Here is a 26,140-nt window from a genome sequence, read left to right as displayed (position 1 = left end):
TTGCATTTCAGATTAGGAATGGCTATCATAATTGACATTTAACCATATTGCACACAATGTGGATGATATGTAATTGCTATATATGGCCACCATAAATATAATAGAAGTTAATAATTCAAGAATAGTGCCTTTGCATGGTGATGCAGCCATGAATTGTGGCTATAAAGTACCAGCACTGCAGGTAGCACTGTTTGTGCAGAATATAGTTCAACTCTGATACTTTCAAACATCATTGTTTTTATCTGCATTTATATAGCTCCAGTTTCTATGAACAACACACATCTGGTGGAAGAGTGGCTTGCACCTGCAGTTGGGTCCAATTAATAGCCAAATTTCTGCCCGTTTTCATGTTATTAGCATATTAGTAAATGCAGTCGTTTTTATAGTAGCCTGGTTGCCCAGTGTAGAAGCCACTGCAGGGTGTCAGGATCTCATACACATCTTCAGCTTTGCAGGGGACACAGCATCTGGCACATAGTTTGTCACAGGCCATGTATTCGGGGCAAGTTGAGTTTACTCACTAGCAAAGGTAAAACCAAGCTTGTTGGATATGAAGTAAACCACCTATATACTCAGTGGCCTTCTTCATTTCGTGTGACATATGTGGTTATAGCGACCCTTGTTTTAAGCACTTCTTGTCCAGCAGCGGTCGTTTGCTTTTGAAACACTCAGGATAGCTTTCAGCAAGCTGGACAGGAATAACACTGAAAAACCAGCAGATGTTAATTGTCGCACTTATCATGCGAAGCTTCGTACAGTATGATGAGGGCGTAAATAAATGAGGGTGTTCCTCAAGGCCTTGTAGCACATGTCACGAGTTTGGAGGAACATGATTTATAGCACTTTTTTGATCGCATGCCATAGGTTTAGCAGGTGTGGCCATGGTTGAAGTGCGGTGCAAGGTCAAGAAAACAGATATCTATGAGCAGCACCCTGGTAAAGGAGACTCTGGGAAAACTAGTGGGAAGCCTGTTAAACATCTGGTTGACGCGCTTGCTGACTTCATCAGGCAAAGTATGATAAAGAGAAGGAACTCATCAACACATCAGGTTTTTACATATAAACACTGTGCTAAGGTCATAACACACCAACAAGTCTTAGTGCGCAGGCTATGCATGACCAACTACATATGCCTTCTGTTCGGACATTGCTCATTGTAACTAACAAGGATGGAGTGGACAAAAAAAGAACAGCAGCTCCATTAATTTGGTTTCACTGGTATCAACAGTTTTTTGTAAGTGTACATTGCCATACTCCCCAATGCCTTCTTGGGTGACATCAGCAAGGATCAGCTTGAGGCAAGGGGTAATAGAAGTCTTTACAAGCTAAACATGCATGCATGCATGGAGAGCACATTGTGTCCAAAAAGTAGGCACTTCACAGGAGCACTGGAGAAGGAACAGATTATTAACAGTGGGCAAAGACAAGCTACTAAACACCCAACACTGTTGCATGTAACGACCTCTGAAACAATCCCTCTTAAAGAGGAGATCATCTTTGTGTATCCATAAAGAGGGCAGATGGGCAAAGCCCCTTCAGTAATGCTGCCAGCTTCAAAAGCCCACTTTGCACATCCTGAATGCTTCCTTCTTACAATTTTGCTGGGTGCAAGCATTCTACTGTCCAAAAGCTGTCATTGAGAGCACTGTTGGTTTGGTGGCAATACAGTTCAGAAGCAATTGCAACAAACCTCCCTTCCTAGTTGGCCTGGATGCTCACGGTGCTTATGAAGCAGCACCATGAGGCAAGCAAGGTGAACGGATGCCTTGAAGCCCTTGTTTGTTTATCACACTGTTCTGTTAGTAACAACCATGAGACTTGAAACCAATAAGCTCAAGTTCGGCACTCGCGTGGTTACTGCGGAGGATCCATAAAAAGCACAAAAACAGAAAATTCAGGGAAAGGATAAAGCACCATTTAACACTTAGTATTGCTGCAGCCCACCCCCTTCTTTTATTTTGTCTGGTCGTGCTACAGCTTTTTACTATAGATAGGCATGAACTTAGGTGATGTTCCCAATCAGTGTCCAATTTTTATATACACTACGTGCTGGTTCAAAGAGGCTCGAAACACTGCAATGGAAGCTTCAAGTAGAAAAGGTGCCTGGAAGAAAAAAAAAAGCTGTGCTGCAACCATCTCGGCAACATCTTGTCCCCTTAATAAAAATTGTGCTTTCATATCACTTCATACTAGGCAAGGAGCTAGCACACCACAGTCCCGCGACAGCCGCTAATGAGACCAAGACGGGAGCACATGTCTGTGAATGCGCAAACGGAGCCACTCTGCTACTCCGCCACCCCCTCTGCACGGCTGCACCACTCGTTTCAAGCACAGCACACCAAACACACATTCAGCGCTGAACAGTGGGCGGTCGACGCAGTTGCATTTACATGACTTGCAGCGAGCAGCACATCCCTCGATGTCCGTTAAGCAAAGTCGGACACGGCGACGCCACATCGCGGTTCGCTGCCAAGGCGCTAGGCCACTTCATTATTTCAATTGTCACCACCGCCGGGTTCTCAAGAAAGCACGGGTCACACAACACAGATTCTGTACTGCCAGAGCTCACCCAGGCCAAAGCCGCCCTGCCGCACCACCACTACTCACGGCTTTCCGCCAAGTAACACAGAACCTACAACCAACACACAAGCAACGCACGTACAGTGCTCACGGAATGAAATAGGACACGGAGCATTTAGTAGAACCCTACATATGTGCAAAGTGCGCGAGAGCACCATGTCATGTCGCTAGGAATTTGGTCACCAAAGGTGAAGAGGACTCCGATGTAAGTGTACGCGCCACAATTACGTCGATGTGGCACGAACTGCAGCCGGTTGAAACGAAAGTATGTGCATTACTTAGCCCTAAATTGACGCGTTTCATTCCGTGAGCACTGTACAATCACATGTGCAATGTTGAACAACGCGCGTTCCAGAGAACGATCATGCCGAGGACGAACACGCCACGGCGTCGTTCGGCGCCAGCATCGCGCCTTCTCAAAAATCCCTAAACGATGCTGTCCCTAGGCACCTAGGATCAGGTCACGTGAGGGATTTTTGTACGACAAATAGACGCACGCCCGGGTGCCGACTGTGCCGCCGACGAAAAGTACTGTGGCGGTGCTGCCATCGAAGTGGATTAGGCCGCATCAAGGTCGCGCCGATGAAAACTGCTGGCGATACTTCTCGGAAGGGTTGTTCGTATTATTTCGCGCGCTGGTATATGTAGATTTATATATATTTTTTCATCTGCGTTTCTCAAGACCTACTGATGGAAAACTGTATGCGCAAAAATACACACTAGATACACATGCTGCTTGACGAACAAGCAAAATGTTTGTTCTCCAAAGGAATGGGAACTGCATAACAAGATAGAATTAAAGCTGACACTGCGCCCGCAATGCACCTTCTGCATAAATAAATAAAAGAAAAAGAAAGGCATCTATTCTTCGGGCACAAATACACGTCATGTGTTATTACGAACACTATCTGAGCGGTCTGAGCACGTATATAGCTAGCTTGCGGTTTGCCGCTTAAAACAAAATATATCTGCCACATACGGCGCCCTGCTCAGGCTGTTCTCAGATTTATATGTTGAGTATACTTACTGACGAAAAAGAAATGCAGCGCCGGATTCCGTTTATGTTTGCTTCTTCCTTGCGCAACAGAAGGCTCAGATTTAATTGGTACGTGGTCTTTTATTATTGCGGTCGAACCTCGTGCGACGAAAACAGTCATCTTTGGCCTGTAAGCCGAGTTCATTTTTTTCCCGGTCCATGCTGATCTTTTTCTTTTTGATTTATTTTTTTATGTCGGCGTGGTAGCTTAATTATAGTGGTTATGGCGTTGGCGCTGCTGTATAAACTTGCTTGCGGATTCAATCCAGGGCGCGGAATTCAATGGTCGTGCAAATTGGAAAAACACTTGTGTACTTATGCTTAGGGGCACGTTAAAGAACCCCACGGGGCGAAAACTAAACCGGGTGCCTTATAACCATATCGTGGTTTTACCATAAAGCATAACTTATTCATTAAAAAAATAATAAAGAAAGAAAGTAGCTGTGTCCTTCGACTTTTTTTCTGCGAGTGTAAACAAAATGAAATTATTCTCGAGGGATGATTTTCCAGAAAAAAGAACTGCTTATATGCTTATATATCTTATTTCAAATCTGCATGTAATGCCGTCCTTAACTGTACGTTAGCTCAAATGAGCAGCTATATCTTGTATATTATAAATGGCTGCTTTCAGTTATCCGGGGCACTATCATAACGACAATAATGAAGCAATTAAAGGAAAGGCCTGCTCCACATACACGTATATATGCATTCATATTTCAGTTGGTACCGCGCTCACAAATTTGGGGATAAAGACAAGAGAGAGAGAGAGAGAGAGCAAATGATAAATGAAAGGTAGGGAGGTTAACCAGCTAGGACTGAGCCCGGTTGGCTACCCTACACTGGGGAAAGGGAAAGGGTCCGCCTTGAATGGCCTAATGAATGCCGTTTACAGAACCGCGATATCTGTTCTTGATGCATTGCTATGAATTTGTAAACTTCGTGTTTCTATTTTTTTCAAGCGGTCGAATATTTGAAAATCTTTTTAACAAAATTCAAACCCTAAATCGAAATTTTGCTTCCAACAGTCACTAGAACTTGAGATTCTCTCTCAAATACAACAAATTTCTTTGAAATCAGTTCAGGGGTTATCTCAGAAAAACGTTTTTGCGTTTTACATGTATTTGAATAGGCCGCGTCGGAGTTGGGCCCGAGCTAAAGCTTCCTCTTAAGAGGAAGTTTTAGCTCGGGTGCTAAAGACGGAGATAACCACAGTTTTTCTTGTCGTACGAGGCTACTAATGTTCTGAATAGCAAGTAGAGACCTTAAGCTGGCATTGCACGCGAAATTAAGTGTGCGAGGCCGCACAGAACTTGGGAATTGCAAATAGGTCGATTGACGCGATCAGCAGATACCCCATTCATACAGACACTTTCGATACCGATGAGGCGCCCAATCACGGTCAATATAGCTAGGACACATGTGGCCGATCGTGATTGGGCGAAGCGCGCCTATTTTTTCCGGAAGAGTGAAATTTGCTGCGGCACAATTGGACAGATTGTCAACACTTGTCAAATTTCTACAAGGAATACGATACGTTGGAGGAAGCGTCGGCTAACTTTTCTAGATATATCAGCTTGTCCTTCCAGTGTGATTAATCTTATTTGCCGGCCGTCTGGTACTTGATGCTACTGATGCACCATTCCTTTCCGACAATACATATGATGAACTCCTTGCAGGCGCACCCAAAAATTTTGCGTAAGATCCCGCTATTATTTCTTGGTAGGAATGCTCTCTAACCCTGGATCTGTGTATGCTTGGCTGCTGCTACAGTCAGATATTACTTTATCCAAGGCCGCTCGATGAAAACGGCCGTGCTTTACCTATGATCCGTGCGCGGGCACAAAATAACGCAAAAGCCACATATATATACACGCCTGCATGCAGTCACGTTGCAACGGGCAAATTCATGCTAGCAGTCTGTTTTAAGCGACTAAAATTGTTCCGCGTCGTTTAAACTTTTCTAAATTATGACACAATGTTGTGAAGCTTTTTTTGTTAGACATCATCATCATCATCAGCCTCTGCGATCTCTAATTACCCCTGTACTGCGCCAACCGATTCCAACTAGCGCATAGAATAAAGAACCAACTAGCACCCGTAAATTTCCTAATTTCGTCGCACCACCTAGCCGGAGGTGGGCCGGAGTAAACCCACCCTAATACTGTGTACTGTAGCCCGGATTACCCCTGCTGCCACCTCATGCAAAGCGTCGGAAACTCGAGCGCTCACGCGAAATGCTTGGAGAATTGGCGGAGCAGGGGCGCTATTCTGGACATTCCGCCATTTTCTTCGGTGCGTGACGTAGGCGCGACGCAAACAAAATGGCGCTGGTGGCCCAGTTTTGCTTACGTAACGTGACGCCAACTTGACGTTTCGCCTAAGAAACTGAAATGAAGGCACTGAATGTAGCGTTATCGGTAAAGCGAAACAGTTTTCCTCCGCAGTAAAAATAAAGCAGCTATCTCAAAGCATATGATTATTCCGTCGAAAACGCTTCTCGCTTCCGTCGTCTGCTGCGTACAAGCCGTCGTCTGCTTCAATAACTGGGATGCGTGTCCCCGGAAAAGGAATGAGTCATCGCATGGTTGGCGCCAACGCGCTTGTTTTCTTTCTTGAGACAACATACGCGACCTACCAGTGGTGATGCGCGCACGTTCTAGGCCACGTCATCGCTATCTCGTGAAACGCAAGTGACTCAGCTCGACTCGGCTGGCTGAGAAACGGCCGAGTATCACCGATAGCGTTGCGCGCGCCAGAGATATCCACTAGCGCGACGCAAGCGCCGGCGCTGCCATTTCTTGTTCATTTCGCTGGTTACTCGCACCGAGGGAGGAAACTTCAAGGCGCCGCCTTGCGTACATTTCTTTTTATAAATTAGAAAGAGGCCGTTGTCATAACTTTTGATTGTGCAAAAAGGCATTAATCTTGATTACAATACAAATGCAGCAGTGAAAAGTGGACAACATTGCCGAAAGTTTGCTATGTTCCACCAATATTATTTCGTATAAACGCGTTCTTTTAAAAAATGATGGCCCCAAACACAAATGTCAACACCACCCGAGAGCGATGCAAATACTATGAGCACGCGTTATGAACAAAAGATTTTCGTGGTGCCAAACGACGGGGAAAATGTGGCGATACGCATTCTTCTAGGCTGCCATTGCATATGGCTGCTCATTAGCATAATTCGCGCAGCTCGTCGCAGCAAAAATTATGGCGGAAAATCTCAGCAATGGCGGCCCAGCGCAACGTCACGCATCGTCAAAATGACGTTTACGAAACAGCCCTTCCTGTGACGCTCCTCACGAGATATTCCTTCAGCCAATCAGCAAGCTGGCATGGCGCACATCTTGGATCGCCACCACATATTCGCGCAATTGCAGATGCATTGCACTGGCTTCTGCGCACTACCGCTCACATTCTTTTTGAAGCGCTGACATCGCAATATAGCTGCCAAGGACCAAAAAAATGTATTAGTCCATAAAATTTGCAGCTCCACGTCACGTTTCGTCATCTTGATGAAAACGCAAAATTGCATGTTGCAATACTTCCGCTTCCCGGCACAAATTTCAAAACACGTGACCTCTCGACAGCCAATCAGAAAGTAAACATGGCGGATAATGGCGGCCATGCAGCCGCCATGCGTGTCCAGAATAGCGCCCCTGGAGAAAAACGCGCATGCGTATGAACCACGTGAGTTAGGTCGGGCAAGGTGGCCAAACGACGCTGCTCCGCCAATTCTCCAAGCATTTCGCGTGAGCGCTCGAGTTTCCGACGCTTTGCATGAGGTGGCAGCAGGGGTAATCCGGGCTACAGTACACAGTATTAGGGTGGGTTTACTCCGGCCCACCTCCGGCTAGGTGGTGCGACGAAATTAGGAAATTTACGGGTGCTAGTTGGTTCTTTATTCTATGCGCTAGTTGGAATCGGTTGGCGCAGTACAGGGGTAATTAGAGATCGCAGAGGCTGATGATGATGATGATGTCTAACAAAAAAAAAGCTTCACAACATTGTGTCATAATTTAGAAAAGTTTAAACGACGCGGAACAATTTTAGTCGCTTAAAACAGACTGCTAGCATGAATTTGCCCGTTGCAACGTGACTGCATGCAGGCGTGTATATATATGTGGCTTTTGCGTTATTTTGTGCCCGCGCACGGATCATAGGTAAAGCACGGCCGTTTTCATCGAGCGGCCGTGGATAAAGTAATATATGACTGTAGCAGCAGCCAAGCATACACAGATCCAGGGTTAGAGAGCATTCCTACCAAGAAATAATAGCGGGATCTTACGCAAAATTTTTGGGTGCGCCTGCAAGGAGTTCATCATATGTATTGTCGGAAAGGAATGGTGCATCAGTAGCATCAAGTACCAGACGGCCGGCAAATAAGATTAATCACACTGGAAGGACAAGCTGATATATCTAAAAAAGTTAGCCGACGCTTCCTCCAACGTATCGTATTCCTTGTAGAAATTTGACAAGTGTTGACAATCTGTCCAATTGTGCCGCAGCAAATTTCACGCTTCCGGAAAAAATAGGCGCGCTTCGCCCAATCACGATCGGCCACATGTGTCCTAGCTATATTGACCGTGATTGGGCGCCTCATCAATATCGAAAGTGTCTGTATGAATGGGGTATCTGCTGATCGCGTCAATCGACCTATTTGCAATTCCCAAGTTACAGCTGTGCGGCCTCGCACACTTAATTTCGCGTGCAATGCCAGCTTAAGGTCTCTACTTGCTATTCAGAACATTAGTAGCCTCGTACGACAAGAAAAACTGTGGTTATCTCCGTCTTTAGCACCCGAGCTAAAACTTCCTCTTAAGAGGAAGCTTTAGCTCGGGCCCAACTTTGACGCGGCCTATTCAAATACATGTAAAACGCAAAAACGTTTTTCTGAGATAACCCCTGAACTGATTTCAAAGAAATTTGTTGTATTTGAGAGAGAATCTCAAGTTCTAGTGACTGTTGGAAGCAAAATTTCGATTTAGGGTTTGAATTTTGTTAAAAAGATTTTCAAATATTCGACCGCTTGAAAAAAATAGAAACACGAAGTTTACAAATTCATAGCAATGCATCAAGAACAGATATCGCGGTTCTGTAAACGGCATTCATTAGGCCATTCAAGGCGGACCCTTTCCCTTTCCCCAGTGTAGGGTAGCCAACCGGGCTCAGTCCTGGTTAACCTCCCTACCTTTCATTTATCATTTGCTCTCTCTCTCTCTCTCTCTTGTCTTTATCCCCAAATTTGTGAGCGCGGTACCAACTGAAATATGAATGCATATATACGTGTATGTGGAGCAGGCCTTTCCTTTAATTGCTTCATTATTGTCGTTATGATAGTGCCCCGGATAACTGAAAGCAGCCATTTATAATATACAAGATATAGCTGCTCATTTGAGCTAACGTACAGTTAAGGACGGCATTACATGCAGATTTGAAATAAGATATATAAGCATATAAGCAGTTCTTTTTTCTGGAAAATCATCCCTCGAGAATAATTTCATTTTGTTTACACTCGCAGAAAAAAAGTCGAAGGACACAGCTACTTTCTTTCTTTATTATATTTTTAATGAATAAGTTATGCTTTATGGTAAAACCACGATATGGTTATAAGGCACCCGGTTTAGTTTTCGCCCCGTGGGGTTCTTTAACGTGCCCCTAAGCATAAGTACACAAGTGTTTTTCCAATTTGCCCGACCATTGAATTCCGCGCCCTGGATTGAATCCGCAAGCACGACGCTCTTTTCGGCACAAACTCACGCTTCTTCATGTACCAGGTGCTGCTCGGATTCTTCGCTGTCGTGGCGAACGCCGACTTCGCGGTGGAACATGGCTTCACCGAACCTTGGCCAGATGCTGCTACAACGGATCTGCAATCATCTGCTCATGTCTTACACGGTCCGCAAGATTATTTGCTGGAAATCGTGTACGATCTCCGACGCACCGAAGTGGAATCTGCGCATCGGGGAACCTTTCCGGTTCCGCTGCGCGCTGGCCATATAAAGGACCAGCCAAGCCTAGAGCGACTGGGGCACGACGCTCTTTTCGGCACAAACTCACGCTTCTTCATGTACCAGGTGCTGCTCGGATTCTTCGCTGTCGTGGCGAACGCCGACTTCGCGGTGGAACATGGCTTCACCGAACCTTGGCCAGATGCTGCTACAACGGATCTGCAATCATCTGCTCATGTCTTACACGGTCCGCAAGATTATTTGCTGGAAATCGTGTACGATCTCCGACGCACCGAAGTGGAATCTGCGCATCGGGGAACCTTTCCGGTTCCGCTGCGCGCTGGCCATATAAAGGACCAGCCAAGCCTAGAGCGACTGGGGCACGACGCTCTTTTCGGCACAAACTCACGCTTCTTCATGTACCAGGTGCTGCTCGGATTCTTCGCTGTCGTGGCGAACGCCGACTTCGCGGTGGAACATGGCTTCACCGAACCTTGGCCAGATGCTGCTACAACGGATCTGCAATCATCTGCTCATGTCTTACACGGTCCGCAAGATTATTTGCTGGAAATCGTGTACGATCTCCGACGCACCGAAGTGGAATCTGCGCATCGGGGAACCTTTCCGGTTCCGCTGCGCGCTGGCCATATAAAGGACCAGCCAAGCCTAGAGCGACTGGGGCACGACGCTCTTTTCGGCACAAACTCACGCTTCTTCATGTACCAGGTCAGTTACCTAAATGGAACTAAGTGTTATCGCTCTAGCAATGTTATGCTTTTAAGAGTGTCGTGCCCCATTAGCAAGCGACAAATGATTGAGTGTCTTGAACATGCCAGCCTGTGCTTCGTTGATGCTCTACTATTCTCTCTCTACGACGGCTGCCTGACGCTTTCCCAAATCTTACTGCTCCTATCGGGGGATGTAGAACTAAATCCAGGGCCCATGAATGCAGTTGAACGTGACCAAATGACAAACATTGAAAGGATTCTCTTAGAAATGAAAACAGGCCAGGAAACTGTGCTTGCGAAGTTAACGGAAATTACAACAAGACAATGTGAATTAGAATCCAAAATTACGGGCTTAATAGAGAAGACAAACAATGTAGAAAGTCGTATTGCTCGGGTGGAAAAAATGGAAGATAAATTTATGGCTAAACTAGACGACTTGGAGAATAGAAGCCGTAGACAGAATCTGGTCTTTTTCGGGTTGCCTGACAGGGAGCATAACGAGACGTGGGAGGCGTCTGAAAAACTAATAAGTGGAATATGCAAAGATGTGATGAAACTTGATGATATTTCGGTTGAACGGGCTCATCGCGTAGGCGTTTTCAGAGAAGGCAAAAACCGGCCCATAGTAGCATGCTTTTCAAGGTGGAAGGCTAGAGAAAATGTCTTTAAAAACGCTTGCAGACTAAAAGGCACTTCGTACAGCATCTCTGAAGATTTCAGCCGAGCCGTACAAGAAAAAAGACGTCAGCTTTGGAATTATGCGAAAGAAAAAAGAGAGAACAAAGAAAATCGTGTTCGCTTGAGTTATGATAAATTGATCATCAATGGGCAAACGTTTGTTTGGGATAGCGATATGCGGATGCCAGTTCCACTTCAGGCGCATGCGCGACTGGACAGAGGCAAATGACGCATTCCGAATTCCGTTCCTCCGAAAGATAACTCAGCACGTTGCTCGCAGCCTGAACGGCTCTCTGTCCTGCTTGTGAATTGTCGCAGCATAAGGAACAAAGTCGATAACTTCATGTCTTTAGTAGCCACTGTTAAACCTCAGATTGTGATGGGCACCGAATCATGGTTAAACAAGGATATACCTGATGTAGAAATCTTTCCGCCTGGTTTTACTGTCTATCGGAAAGATAGGCATGGACAAGGCGGGGGAGTATTCCTTTTGATATCAAATGCATTGTCAAGTACACAAATTTTATTTGAAAACGATTCTGAGTCTGTCTGGTGCCTTGTGAAATTGCCTAACGGAAACAATGTAGTCTACGGGACATTCTACCGTCCACCCGGCAGCAGCGGCTCATTCGGATTGCTGTCTGAGATGCTCTCTCTCCTGCCTAATAGCGTACTTCTAGGGGGGGATTTCAATTTGCCTGACTTCAACTGGAATGCTGGATGTGTGGCTGGCAATAGGTCCCGTATTTACACAGAGTTCGAAGAACTGCTCGGATTAAATGGGTTGCAGCAGTACGTACTGGAACCTACGCGAGAAAATGCAATTCTAGACTTAGTACTTTGCAATGAGCCGAACATAATATCAAAAGTTACTGTTTGCCCAGGTATTAGTGACCACAGGGCAGTTGTCATAGAGCTTAACATACAGCGAGTACGGATGGCGCAAATTCCGCAAAGTGTACAGCTACAACAGAGGAGACTATGCTGCTATCAGGACCGAACTTGAAAATTTCTTTCCTACTTTCCAATATATGTCAAATGCACGCTGTCCGTTAACTTTGTGGTCAGCATTTCGGGACAAAATACTTGAACTAGTCGAAAGTCATGTTCCATGCAGGTACCTGCGGCAACGAAAAAAACAAAAACCTTGGTTTAACGTAGAAATACGTAAACTTGTAAGGAAAGCAAGACAAACGTATAAAACATTTTCTGCCGACACCAGTCTGGCAAATCAGAAACGCTTGCAAGAGATAAATAAGCTATTGAAAGCAACAATTAAAGCTGCCAAAGATACCTTCTTTGTTAAATTAAACAAGGACTTGAGAGAAAACCCAAAATCTTTTTGGAAATATGTAAAACAAAATCGAAAAGAAGACATATCGATACCATCTTTAACTGTTGACGGCAAAACCGTGACGTCGGACTATCAGAGGGCGGAATGCTTCAACAAGTACTTCCAATCTGTGTTTTCGCTATTACCTGCTGGGGAGACTTCGCTTTTGAACAACGCCAATCGAGGCGATATGATGCCAGATATTGAATTTGATGTTAGTGGCGTCGACTCTTTATTACGGCATTTAGATGACACAAAAGCAATTGGACCTGATGGAATATCGCCAGTAGTCCTTAAAGAGTGTCATGGTATCATTTCTCCGTATTTAACGATCATTTATAAGCTTTCCCTTGAAACAGGCCTCATTCCCCAAGATTGGAAAACGGCAAGCGTGACACCTGTTTTTAAATCGGGCGACAGAAAACTCACAGAAAACTATAGGCCGATTTCACTAACGTCAATATGTTGCAAAATATTCGAACACATTTTATATAGTAACATATCTGCATTCCTTGACTCAAACGCTTTTTTTACACCTTCCCAGCACGGATTCCGAAAAGGCTATTCCTGCAACACACAACTAATAGAATTCCAGCACTTGTTATCTAAAACCATTGATAACAATAGTCAGGTAGACGCCGTTTTTATTGATTTTCAAAAAGCTTTCGATATTGTGTCCCATAAGCTCCTAGATGTAAAGCTCGCTGCATTATATATAAACGAAAACGTTCAAAATTGGATACGCAACTACCTAAACGGAAGAACCCAGTCTGTTGTCTTAAACAACGTTGCATCTTCACCAATAACTGTTTCTTCGGGCGTTCCTCAGGGAAGCGTACTGGGGCCCTTGCTATTTTTAATCTACATAAATGACATTGTCGAACTAATTACATCACCCATAAAACTATTTGCTGATGACTGTGTGATTTACAGAGAAATTACCACTGAAGATGACATAGATACATTGCAAACAGATTTAGATAAGGTAGCGATCTGGTGTAAAAAATGGAACATGAACTTAAATATAAAAAAGTGCAGTAGCGTAAGTTTTTCCAAAAAATTATCCAAATTTCAGCAACGATATAACATCAATGGCACGCTTATCGACGTACAGTCGGAATATAAGTATTTAGGAGTCTATTTTACCGAATCACTCACTTGGCATAAACAGATTGACACTGTCATAGCAAAAGCTAGCAGGATGTTACATTTTATTCGCAGAAATTTTAAACAGGCAGCACGCGAAGTTAAAGAAACTTTATACTTCTTACATGTTAGAACAATACTTGATTATGCTTGTGTAATATGGGATCCCTATCAAGATTACCTCATCAATAGACTGGAAAAACTACAGAACCAAGCAGCAAGGTTTGTTTGCAATAATTACAGCCCGTACTCTAGCATTTCCGAAATGAAGGCCACTTTAGGATGGGATCTACTACATATGCGTAGGCAGAAGTTAAGGCTTAAACTATTGCACCGAATATATAATAATCAGACAGGTATTAATCGCTATAACTATCTCCTGGAACCAGATTATATATCGAGTCGCTGTGATAACAACAAAAAGATCTCAGCCTATAACTGCAGAACAAACACTTTTTACTACTCTTTTTTCCCCAAAACAATTAGACAATGGAACAGTTTATCAAATCATATAGTAAATGTGTCAAATAACGAACTATTCTATTCAATGCTGTGACGGCGCTCTTGTAAAACAAATGTATGTGTTATATATCTTGGAACCTGCTTGTTTCACGTTACTTGTACGCCTTTCTCTAACAGTTATTGTAGTGACTCTGTTTGTCAGTATATCTGTCCGAAAGCTTCTCTGTATTACTGGTTGTATTTTGTTCCCCCCTACGTAATGCCTTTGTGGCGATGTAGGTACTTTGTAAATAAATAAATAAATAAATAAATACAGCAGCGCCAACGCCATAACCACTATAATTAAGCTACCACGCCGACATAAAAAAATAAATCAAAAAGAAAAAGATCAGCATGGACCGGGAAAAAAATGAACTCGGCTTACAGGCCAAAGATGAGTATATAGAAACAACTGTTTTCGTCGCACGAGGTTCGACCGCAATAATAAGACCACGTACCAATTAAATCTGAGCCTTCTGTTGCGCAAGGAAGAAGCAAACATAAACGGAATCCGGCGCTGCATTTCTTTTTCGTCAGTAAGTATACTCAACGTATAAATCTGACAACAGCCTGAGCAGGGCGCCGGCTTTTGTTTTGTTTTGTTATTTTGTTTTAAGCGGCAAACCGCAAGCTAGCTATATACGTGCTCAGACCGCTCAGATAGTGTTCGTAATAACACATGACGTGTATTTGTGCCCGAAGAATAGATGCCTTTCTTTTTCTTTTATTTATTTATTTATGCAGAAGGTGCATTGCGGGCGCAGTGTCAGCTTTAATTCCTCTGGAGAACAAACATTTTGCTTGTTCGTCAAGCAGCATGTGTATCTAGTGTGTATTTTTGCGCATACAGTTTTCCATCAGTAGGTCTTGAGAAACGCAGATGAAAAAATATATATAAATCTGCATATACCAGCGCGCGAAATAATACGAACAACCCTTCCGAGAAGTATCGCCAGCAGTTTTCATCGGCGCGACCTTGATGCGGCCTAATCCACTTCGATGGCAGCACCGCCACAGTACTTTTCGTCGGCGGCACAGTCGGCACCCGGCGGGCCCCGCCGCTCATCTCACTTAGCCTTATTCTAGTACACCCTAGTCCTCTGCAAAAGCTACAGCCTCAACAAGGCTAAAGCAGACAGAGCGAGGTTACAACTGCCGCAAAGGAGGAAGAAGACGACGACGCTGTTCGATCTGTTGTCACCTCAGCTCTGTAATTTTCCCTAAGTTTTGCAATTCATTGAGTGAGTTATTTATATCCTGGGAAGACGGCCGCATCTTTAAGGCGGTACTGTCCCTATGGAAAGGGTACGGCTGCTCCGGCGCCGACATCTTTAAAGGGACAGCGCCATCCGAAGGAAGCCAGCGTGGCGGAGGCGGCCATGGCCTCGCAAGGCGTGGAGCTGCCAGTCATCAGGGACGATCAGCAGTCCAGTACGTCATTATCGCTCAGTGGGGACGACTCCACTATCGTCGGCCCTGACGAGGAAGTGGCTGATATGGCGGAAGTGGACAGCGACGGCTTCAAGGTGGTGAGTCATCGGAAGCAAAGAACGGTCGGAATCCCAGTGATAGTTTTACCAACAGAGAAAGGTGCTGATTTTAGAGAGCAGAACCCTATCAGGCTCTTCGAAGCCATTAAAGTGCTGCTGGGATCTGCTCCGATTCGCAGTCGCTTCACTACGCAAGGTGCTCTTCATCTAGATATCGCAACGGAAGAGCAAGTTGACGTTCTTCTCCGGTGCTCTCAGCTTTGTGACATAAGAGTTAAAGCCCGGTTGCCCCACTCCTACATGACGAACACATGTGTTATTAGGGGAGTACCAGTGTGGTATTCAGAAAGCGACCTTCTTGACTACTTGAAACCGCAAGGTGTATTGCACGTGAAACGTATGATGCGCCGGGTGGAAACTCAAGAAAAAGAATGGGCAGCGAAGCCTACTACCTCTGTTGTGCTAACGTTTGCTCCCAACACCGAGCGCCCAGAGAAAATTAACCTCGGTTTCACCAAGCATGCAGTCAAAGAATTCGTTGAAACTCCTCCCCGATGCTTTAAGTGCCAACGCTTTGGGCATGTAGCCAAAGTTTGCATCAAAGATCAACGTTGCAAACGATGTGGTGGCGCCCACGATTACAAAGCCTGCAAGGCAGATTTTGCTTGCGCTAATTGTGGGGGCGACCATCCAGCGAGTTTCGGTGGCTGCCCCTTCCGTGTAAGCGCCTTACACCGTCGAGTGTCCTTCATTAGTGGTCCCAAACCACGACCTACTGAGAAGCCGACACCTGGAAGTGACAAGTTCCCTGCGTTAGAGTCGGAAGTTCGTGGCTTGGTAACAAGCGACGTCAGTGAGCGACCTGACCCTAGCAAGACGGCAAAGTCCTCTGTGAGTGAGTCGGTTGTTCGATCTGCTTCAACCAAAACTGTCCAAGTTCCTCAGCGACCAGATCACAACCAGACTCGAAGACAAGGAGGACATTCCCTTGCCTCAAAAGAGACGAAGAAACCAGCTGCAGCGACGAAGAGTGAGTCCCAGTCCGCATCTTTTGTTGAAGTGGTGAGGCAGTGCGTTCAACAAAATAAGGAGCTCAAAAATCGGGATCTGTCCGACCTTCTGCGAGTTCTGTTTGAAGTCCTCCGCTCCTATGTTCAAGCGATGCAGGCTGGCACCCTGAAGACCTTTCTACAGCTCGTTCTTTCGTTTGAGTCCATGATTACCGCCTTCGCAGCGAACTTTGCCTTATAATATGGCTAGTTTTCTTCAACCTCGTGCAACCAAAAATCACCGAAAAGTGCCGTTTATTATGCAATGGAACTGCGCTGGGATTCTAAGTCGATTAGCAGAACTGAAATTATTTTTGAAAGAAACTTGTGTTCCAGTATTGGCGCTCTCGGAGGCTGGCCTACCAAGGGGGAGATCTTTGACTGGATATGTTGCGCACAAGAATTGCAGCATAAAGTCATTTCCCACAGGAAGTGCCGCCCTTTACGTACGAAGAGAGATTCCTCATGTGGCTGTGAACGTTACCGATCTTTGCACCGATAGCATTGAGGTAGCGGCTGTGAAGATACGGCTCGGCTTTCGAACTCTTTCAGTTGCATCCGTATACGTGTCTCCGCGGAAGAAGGTAGCAATGGATTTGTTTCTCCAGCAGCTTTGTGACCGTTGCCCAGCGCCCCGAATTATCTGCGGTGACTTCAACGCCCATCACTCGGTCTGGGGTGACAGGAACACAGACTCCCGCGGACGCGAACTGGTAGAAGTTATCGACAGTTTGGACCTGTGCGTGGCCAATGACGGAAGTCCCACTTTCTTCCGGCCTCCCGCCTCAGCCACATCTATAGACCTCACTCTGCATTCACCTGACATTCGTGTGAAGTGGTCAACTGCACCTGACCGCATGGGAAGTGATCACTACCCAATTTTTGTGTTTACTGCCGACTTCAATACGCGCGGCACTAAAAGAAGCCATGTTGTTAATTGGGACAAATACAGGGAGCAACTTGCACATGTTTCTGGAGATGTGATAGAAAAAATGATTTATGGCAAGATGGCAGCTACCACGGCGGTCAAGTTGCCTAATCATTTTCCGACTCCAGATTTAAAACTCAGGAACCTTTGCGCAGCGCGCAGAAGGGCGGAGCGACAAATGATGCGGAAGAAGGACGACAGATCCTTGAAGACGACCTATAACAGGCTTAACTCTGCCATTCGTCGCCATACGAACAAGCTCTGTAGGTCGCAGTGGGCGTCCTTCTGCGCCAGCTTGTCTGTTTTTTCACCAATGACGAGAATTTGGCGAGTCATTGGCAGCCTTGCTGGTGATTCTCGTCCTCGTAAGCCTTTCGAAGCGCTTGCACTGCTAAAGCAGAAACCTCTCGCTTGCTTGGCAGAGGAATTTGCAGATGCATTTGTACGTGCAAGCTCAGGAATTCATCAGTGCGCTCGGCCTGCAACATCTACGTCTGTTATGGACGCCCCGTTCACACTTCGAGAGCTACAGACAGCACTCAGCAGCCTGCGGCGTCGATGTGCACCAGGTCCTGACGACATTACCAACCAGATGATGCAGAACCTACCTCTAGAACACCGGAAGATGCTCCTAAGCTTTCTCAATCGAGTATGGGAGACTGGCGACGTCCCTCCTTCATGGAAGGTGGCTTGTGTTGTCCCAGTGCTGAAACCCGGCAAAGAAATGACAGACTTGGCCTCGTATCGACCTGTATCATTGACGTCGTGTGTGGCTAAGCTCATGGAGAAGCTGGCAAGTAAGCGTTTATCATGGTGGCTTGAAGAAAGAAGGGCTCTGCCAACATGCATGACTGGATTCCGCACAGGTCTAAGCGCGCAAGATAGCGTCTTGGACTTGATAAGCCACATTGAACATCAAAGAGCTTTCGGCCTCTCAACACTAGCTATTTTCCTAGACGTATCAAAGGCTTATGATAACGTACTTCAAAGTTCAGTACTAAATAGCTTGATGGACATAGGCGTACAGGGCTATCTTCTGCGCTTCATTCACTCACTTATCAGTGATCGTAAAATCCAAGTGCGGTTAGGAAGTACCATAAGCACCGAAAGGGCGGTATCGCGAGGTGTACCTCAGGGAAGTGTTCTTTCCCCGACGCTGTTTAATGTTGTAATGGCTGGTCTTCCCGCTGAAGTGCAAAAACATTGCAGGCATATCCATATGTCGATATACGCGGACGACATTTGTATTTGGTTAAGCGGATATCAACACAAACGTTTAGCTCTGATAGCTCGACAGGCCTTACTTTCAGTTCAAAATTACCTTCAAGGTGTAGGGTTGACTCTCTCGGTGGAAAAATCTGGCTTCATCATGTTTCCAGGTAGAGGAAGACGGTATGCGCGGCTGAAGATAGACATTGATCAATCTTGCCTTCGTCAATTGAAGTACAAACGCTTTTTGGGCGTAATTATTGACTACCGTCTACAGTGGCGACGAGCTGTGGACTCTATTGTGACATCACTATCTCCGCGTCTCAATGTGATCCGTAGAGTTGCAAGTGAGCAATGGGGAAATCACCCTTCTTCAATGATCAGGCTGCACGATGCACTAGTGACGAGTCGAATAATGTACCAGCTCCCTTTAATTTCCCCCTCACTATCACAGCTGGAACGACTTGAGGTTTTGCACAGAAAGGGCCTAAGGAGGGCTCTTGGCGTTCCGCAGTCTGCTCCTAATAATGCAGTACTTTATGAGTCTCTATCGAGACCTCTTAGCCTAGTCGCTTCACAAAGGCTATTGATGCAAATTGGCCGCCTCAAACAGACGATAGCCGGTCGAGCCCTTCTACAGAGCCTTCGAAAGAGATCCGAGTCCCGAGCGTACTTGGCCCTTAATACTATTGGTTACCTGGGTCTTGACGCTAGAGGTCGAACTAAGAGGTTGAATCCACCTTGGTCTTTCGCGAGCCTCGATTGTTCGTTGACAATTCCTCACGTTCGTGCTAAGCGGAGTTCTCCTTTGGCGGCAACACGTTCGCTCGTACTGGAACATCTTGAAACTGAATATGCACGTCATCTTCAAATTTTTACTGATGGCTCTGTGGACAAGGTCAGAGGATCTAGTGCAGCTGCTTTTCATATTCCCGCTTTAAAGTATGATTGGTCGGTTCGCTTCACTACAGTCGAGTCCTCCACAACGGCCGAAAGCGTTGCCATTGAGGCAGCCCTAAAAAAGCTACGGCTTTGTACGCCTCAACCCGTAGTCATTCTTACAGATTCGAAATCCGCCCTTCAAAGGTTAGAGTATGGGTTCCCTACTGATGCTTTATGTCTAAGCTCCCTACGCTCGGTGCACACTCTCCTTATCAAAGGCTTCTCCATACGATTCCAATGGGTGCCCTCGCACATAAGTATCATAGGCAACGAGATGGCGGACAGCCTTGCCCATAGAGCGCTGTCTGGGAATCCTTTGAGAAAAGTGCCTCAAGAGGACAAGAGACTCTTCAGAGAAGCGGTGTCGTGCCACTTCCACTCTTTGTGGAGCTCACCTCACAAGCCATGTGTGACTAAGGGTCTCAAAAGAAACCAAGCCACTTTACTGCTCCGCATTCGCACGGGCTCTGCTCGTACCCCTGCGTGGATGTGTAAGACTGGCCTGGCGTTGTCACCATTATGTTCAACGTGTGGTGTGTGCGGTGACATAGAACATTACCTTATGTGCTGTACTCTGTATGACGCGGAAAGGAGCGTGTTATTCGGGTCCCTCAAGAGGACAGGAATTCCCCACAGTTCTATACAGGACATTGTTTTCCCGCGCGGGAACCGGTTAGATAGGAAGGAGGTTTCTCGCCTTCTTTTAAATTACCTGCAGGACACGGATTTGGCCTCCACATGGTGACCTTAGGTGTGACTATGTGTAGTGTAGTTGTGAGGTCTGTGTCTGATTTATATGATTTATGTATTTTAAGTGTCGCTACGGTGGAGCAATTGCCGGCAGCTACTGCAAGGCTAATCCCACCAGTAGCCTACAACCACTCAACTCAACTCAACTGCCGCAAATGACAAGAAAGATTCGATGTCAACGTCACTGCACAGAGACGCACATCTTTCAAGTTATTTTACCAGCGGGGCATCTACGTATACTTGACCAGTTCCTGCGACTAATACGCTTGCCACCAGTTTGGCACTAACGTACTGCGATCATTATATCGTAAGCAATAATATTACCAAGAACAGGAGGCACTCCCTCGTTTGAGTGCACTAATATGGACTGTATGAAGTTCGCTGCCTAATTGTTGATCTGGGTTTGTGCCAGTGGCCCCCAGTCTCCTGTTTCTTCCTTTTCCGCACTCATTCCGAGTTGCGGCAACGTAAAAAAAGAAAAAGAACAAAGGAACGTTACGTCAATTGACATGGTCAAGGAGCTGGCCTAAAAAGTTTGCTTACTGTTCTGAGGTGCCGCGTAGGCTACTACAGAAATGATCGAGCGAACGAACGTTTTCCGGTCCGACCATCTGCCAACCAAGAAAAGAGCTTGAAAGAGCCAAAGATAGGTATTTGTTTTTCCAACATCTTTTCTATCAACCATACTAGTGTGAACCATAAAACGTGAGTGGCTTGCTAGTGGCATACAGTTTCATACAATAATTATAAAACTCAATGGCTAGTGGTACTCGGTGAGCCCCCACTTCGCTCTGAGCCAAATACAGCATGGTCCGCGATCATTGATTTTCTCGTTTCTGCTGACAGTACGTTAATAAAAACATAGATAATTAAGTTTTCTTAAGTACTACGACGGTTCCTTATTCTACGGCACTGCGAGGGCTGATAAACGAACTCCCGTTGATGTTAGACACGAAATGGACATATGAAAGCAACGCTGAGGTACTCGTTTCCGTCCGCCATTTTTGTTTGCGCCAACTTACGCTGGGTGGCTCACATCGAAGTCAAGTATTTCTGATGGATTATAAGAAATAAGTTCACTAGAATACAGTATTAATTATCTTCTGGTGGATCACACTGGCTTGCCAGACGGACTGACCAATGTTGGCGAGACTGAAAGCCAAGCTCCTCCGTTTCTTTTTACCTTCTCACAGGGACGGCGTACCGCCGGAGGACCGCCGGCGCGCTTCAGAGAAACGTAAACGCGACGAAAGCATGGATAGTGACAATGATGATGACGACGATGTCATTGTCGAGGCCTGGAACAAACGCAAGCACTTTCGCACGAACGACACTCGTCTGGCAGGGCCGGGCAGAGCGGATAATCGTCACGAGAGCTGGCTGCGCTGGGCGATCCGCAAGCCGATGCAAAACTACTTTGTCGGCCAGGCGGTCAGTTGTCTCACTCCGACGGCACCTGAACCTCCTCACCAGCGACCTGTTGTGCCGCGGTTGCAACCTCTGCACGAGCAGATGACGTTCTGGCCTCTGGAGCGGAACCAGAACGACAGATCTTCGTCCGGTTCTGCGTCGAGAGCGTCGCTGCTATCGACGGCTGAGCGCCCCGAGCCAACGCCGGAGCTTGGCGGGCCCGTCGAGAACCACAGCTCATCACTGTATAAAGCCGGCGGCGCGCATACGCAGAGGTCCCAGCCTCTGAGTCCCGAGATGCAGAGATCACCGAGTCCAACAAACGCCGATTCCGCGGTTCCAGTGCGCAATGGTGGTCGCTACCTGGCTTCGACGCCGTACAGTTGCATGCGCCTTCAAGAGAAGCGCGAATACCAGTTGCTTCTTCGGCAGCAGTGCACCGCTCCGCACTGCAATATGAAGCTAAGTTTGCAGGATGCATCCATGAGTACCATTGCCTCCAATAGCACCGTTGGTTTCACGAAGACCGAGTGGCCTCTTTCGAGATCCCGATCGCCAGATGCGACGAAGGCTGTGAAACCGCGGGGTGATAGGCCAGCCCTTGCCTCTTTTACGAACTCGCCTTCTTCGACGAGGCATTTGACACCTTCGAAAATTAAGGCGTCCTCAAAACCCTTGCTGACTCCTGCGTCGACATTTCCCAAGCCAACTCGCGGGGCAGCTTCGTTAGCTCGTGATCCTCCTACAGCAAAGAACTCGTCGGCGTCTTCGTCATCAACGGCGCACTCGTCGTCGCCTGAAGTGCCAGAACTTCCTTCCAGCCACTTCTTTTCACCGGCATGGCTCCAGGAGCTAAAAGACAAGCTCACACACATGGACCAAACTGCTCAGGCATGTATAATATCCAAGGAGAAGGGTTTAGAAGTCCAGCTAGAGAAAACTTATTCGTTGCATTCAAGAAAAAAGCCTCCTGTAACGGAGGTCCAAGCAGAAGTGATCAAGAAAGAAGTGCTCCCCAAGCTAACACCCAAGATGGAAGCTGCTATCGACAAAGCCCTGAGGCCAACTCCTGCCGATGAAGTGATCGCCACGGGATTCAAGCTGACGGTGACGCGGAAGGACATGGAAACACTTGCTGGTTTGAATTGGTTGAATGATGAGGTCATCAACTTCTACATGAACATGCTCATGGAACGCGGCCGCACACAGCCGGGCCTGCCTTCGGTGTATGCCTTTAACACCTTCTTCTACCCCAAGCTGCTTGCCAGCGGTTATGCTGCTATCAAGCGTTGGACGCGACGAGTGGATATTTTTGCACACGACCTCATTCTTGTTCCTGTACATCTGGGCGTACACTGGTGCCTGGCAGTCATTGACTTCCGACACAACACAATTCGTTATTATGACTCCATGGGCGGCAGAAATCCTGAGTGCCTCGAGGCGTTGCGCAAGTACCTCCAGGAAGAAAGTAGAGACAAAAAGCAGAAGGAACTTGATCTATCCAAGTGGACCTACGAGACTGTGAAAGACATTCCGCACCAAATGAATGGAAGTGACTGTGGCATGTTTGCACTGAAGTATGCGGAGTACATTACCAGAGATGCGAAGATCACTTTTGAACAGTTGAACATGCCATACTTCAGGAGGCGCATGGTGTATGAAATTCTTACCAACAAGCTTCTCTAAAATGAATATGGGCAGTTGGCACATTGGTGATCGACATCATCTATCTAGCATGAGGACATGATGAGGCCTCGCTGCCTGTGCAACTTCTGCTGACGTTCTTCATTTCTACACTTGCTCTCTGTCTACAAAGCTCTCTGTTTCAAGGTAAAGCTCCAATATGGACAGCAAGTGTAGAAATGAAGAACGTCAGCAGAAGTTGCACAGGCAGCGAGGCCTCATCATGTCCTCATGCTAGATAGATGATGTCGATCACCAATGTGCCAACTGCCCATATTCATTTTAGAGAAGCTTGTTGGTAAGAATTTCATACACCATGCGCCTCCTGAAGTATGGCATGTTCAACTGTTCAAAAGTGATCTTCGCATCTCTGGTAATGTACTCCGCATACTTCAGTGCAAACATGCCAGTCACTTCCATTCATTTGGTGCGGAATGTCTTTCACAGTCTCGTAGGTCCACTTGGATAGATCAAGTTCCTTCTGCTTTTTGTCTCTACTTTCTTCCTGGAGGTACTTGCGCAACGCCTCGAGGCACTCAGGATTTCTGCCGCCCATGGAGTCATAATAACGAATTGTGTTGTGTCGGAAGTCAGTGACTGCCAGGCACCAGTGTACGCCCAGATGTACAGGAACAAGAATGAGGTCGTGTGCAAAAATATCCACTCGTCGCGTCCAACGCTTGATAGCAGCATAACCGCTGGCAAGCAGCTTGGGGTAGAAGAAGGTGTTAAAGGCATACACCGAAGGCAGGCCCGGCTGTGTGCGGCCGCGTTCCATGAGCATGTTCATGTAGAAGTTGATGACCTCATCATTCAACCAATTCAAACCAGCAAGTGTTTCCATGTCCTTCCGCGTCACCGTCAGCTTGAATCCCGTGGCGATCACTTCATCGGCAGGAGTTGGCCTCAGGGCTTTGTCGATAGCAGCTTCCATCTTGGGTGTTAGCTTGGGGAGCACTTCTTTCTTGATCACTTCTGCTTGGACCTCCGTTACAGGAGGCTTTTTTCTTGAATGCAACGAATAAGTTTTCTCTAGCTGGACTTCTAAACCCTTCTCCTTGGATATTATACATGCCTGAGCAGTTTGGTCCATGTGTGTGAGCTTGTCTTTTAGCTCCTGGAGCCATGCCGGTGAAAAGAAGTGGCTGGAAGGAAGTTCTGGCACTTCAGGCGACGACGAGTGCGCCGTTGATGACGAAGACGCCGACGAGTTCTTTGCTGTAGGAGGATCACGAGCTAACGAAGCTGCCCCGCGAGTTGGCTTGGGAAATGTCGACGCAGGAGTCAGCAAGGGTTTTGAGGACGCCTTAATTTTCGAAGGTGTCAAATGCCTCGTCGAAGAAGGCGAGTTCGTAAAAGAGGCAAGGGCTGGCCTATCACCCCGCGGTTTCACAGCCTTCGTCGCATCTGGCGATCGGGATCTCGAAAGAGGCCACTCGGTCTTCGTGAAACCGACGGTGCTATTGGAGGCAATGGTACTCATGGATGCATCCTGCAAACTTAGCTTCATATTGCAGTGCGGAGCGGTGCACTGCTGCCGAAGAAGCAACTGGTATTCGCGCTTCTCTTGAAGGCGCATGCAACTGTACGGCGTCGAAGCCAGGTAGCGACCACCATTGCGCACTGGAACCGCGGAATCGGCGTTTGTTGGACTCGGTGATCTCTGCATCTCGGGACTCAGAGGCTGGGACCTCTGCGTATGCGCGCCGCCGGCTTTATACAGTGATGAGCTGTGGTTCTCGACGGGCCCGCCAAGCTCCGGCGTTGGCTCGGGGCGCTCAGCCGTCGATAGCAGCGACGCTCTCGACGCAGAACCGGACGAAGATCTGTCGTTCTGGTTCCGCTCCAGAGGCCAGAACGTCATCTGCTCGTGCAGAGGTTGCAACCGCGGCACAACAGGTCGCTGGTGAGGAGGTTCAGGTGCCGTCGGAGTGAGACAACTGACCGCCTGGCCGACGAAGTAGTTTTGCATCGGCTTGCGGATCGCCCAGCGCAGCCAGCTCTCGTGACGATTATCCGCTCTGCCCGGCCCTGCCAGACGAGTGTCGTTCGTGCGAAAGTGCTTGCGTTTGTTCCAGGCCTCGACAATGACATCGTCGTCATCATCATTGTCACTATCCATGCTTTCGTCGCGTTTACGTTTCTCTGAAGCGCGCCGGCGGTCCTCCGGCGGTACGCCGTCCCTGTGAGAAGGTAAAAAGAAACGGAGGAGCTTGGCTTTCAGTCTCGCCAACATTGGTCAGTCCGTCTGGCAAGCCAGTGTGATCCACCAGAAGATAATTAATACTGTATTCTAGTGAACTTATTTCTTATAATCCATCAGAAATACTTGACTTCGATGTGAGCCACCCAGCGTAAGTTGGCGCAAACAAAAATGGCGGACGGAAACGAGTGCCTCAGCGTTGCTTTCATATGTCCATTTCGTGTCTAACATCAACGGGAGTTCGTTTATCAGCCCTCGCAGTGCCGTAGAATAAGGAACCGTCGTAGTACTTAAGAAAACTTAATTATCTATGTTTTTATTAACGTACTGTCAGCAGAAACGAGAAAATCAATGATCGCGGACCATGCTGTATTTGGCTCAGAGCGAAGTGGGGGCTCACCGAGTACCACTAGCCATTGAGTTTTATAATTATTGTATGAAACTGTATGCCACTAGCAAGCCACTCACGTTTTATGGTTCACACTAGTATGGTTGATAGAAAAGATGTTGGAAAAACAAA

The 26,140-nt window shown here is 46.8% G+C and overlaps 3 protein-coding genes and 1 pseudogene across 3 annotated transcripts; 3 read left to right on the top strand and 1 right to left on the bottom strand.

Moving 5' to 3' along the window:
• The first annotated feature begins 9,162 nt into the window (after window positions 1–9,162).
• Window positions 9,163–11,285, top strand: LOC126539908 (uncharacterized). Its single transcript, XM_050186729.2, has one exon. The coding sequence runs from the start codon at window positions 9,388–9,390 to the stop codon at window positions 11,203–11,205; it is 1,818 nt and encodes a 605-aa protein (XP_050042686.1). The 5' UTR covers window positions 9,163–9,387; the 3' UTR covers window positions 11,206–11,285.
• LOC126540426 (uncharacterized) lies at window positions 11,209–13,539 on the top strand (the record flags this gene model as incomplete). The annotated part of the gene is made up of 1 exon (XM_050187241.3): window positions 11,209–13,539. A coding segment is annotated over one exon (774 nt), but the record flags the coding sequence as incomplete, so codon positions are not given.
• Window positions 13,540–21,327: 7,788 nt separating this feature from the next.
• On the top strand, window positions 21,328–23,533 carry LOC126539900 (uncharacterized). The gene has a single exon (XM_050186718.3). It carries the CDS (start codon window positions 21,465–21,467, stop codon window positions 23,418–23,420), a length of 1,956 nt encoding a protein of 651 aa, XP_050042675.1. The 5' UTR covers window positions 21,328–21,464; the 3' UTR covers window positions 23,421–23,533.
• A 5-nt stretch (window positions 23,534–23,538) lies between these two features.
• LOC126540429 (uncharacterized) lies at window positions 23,539–25,824 on the bottom strand (annotated as a pseudogene).
• Window positions 25,825–26,140: the final 316 nt, after the last annotated feature.

Source organism: Dermacentor andersoni, chromosome 3 (genome assembly GCF_023375885.2).
Source record: "Dermacentor andersoni chromosome 3, qqDerAnde1_hic_scaffold, whole genome shotgun sequence".
In the NCBI taxonomy this organism is placed as follows: Eukaryota; Metazoa; Arthropoda; class Arachnida; order Ixodida; family Ixodidae; genus Dermacentor; species Dermacentor andersoni.
This window is presented reverse-complemented; position numbering and strand designations above follow the sequence as displayed.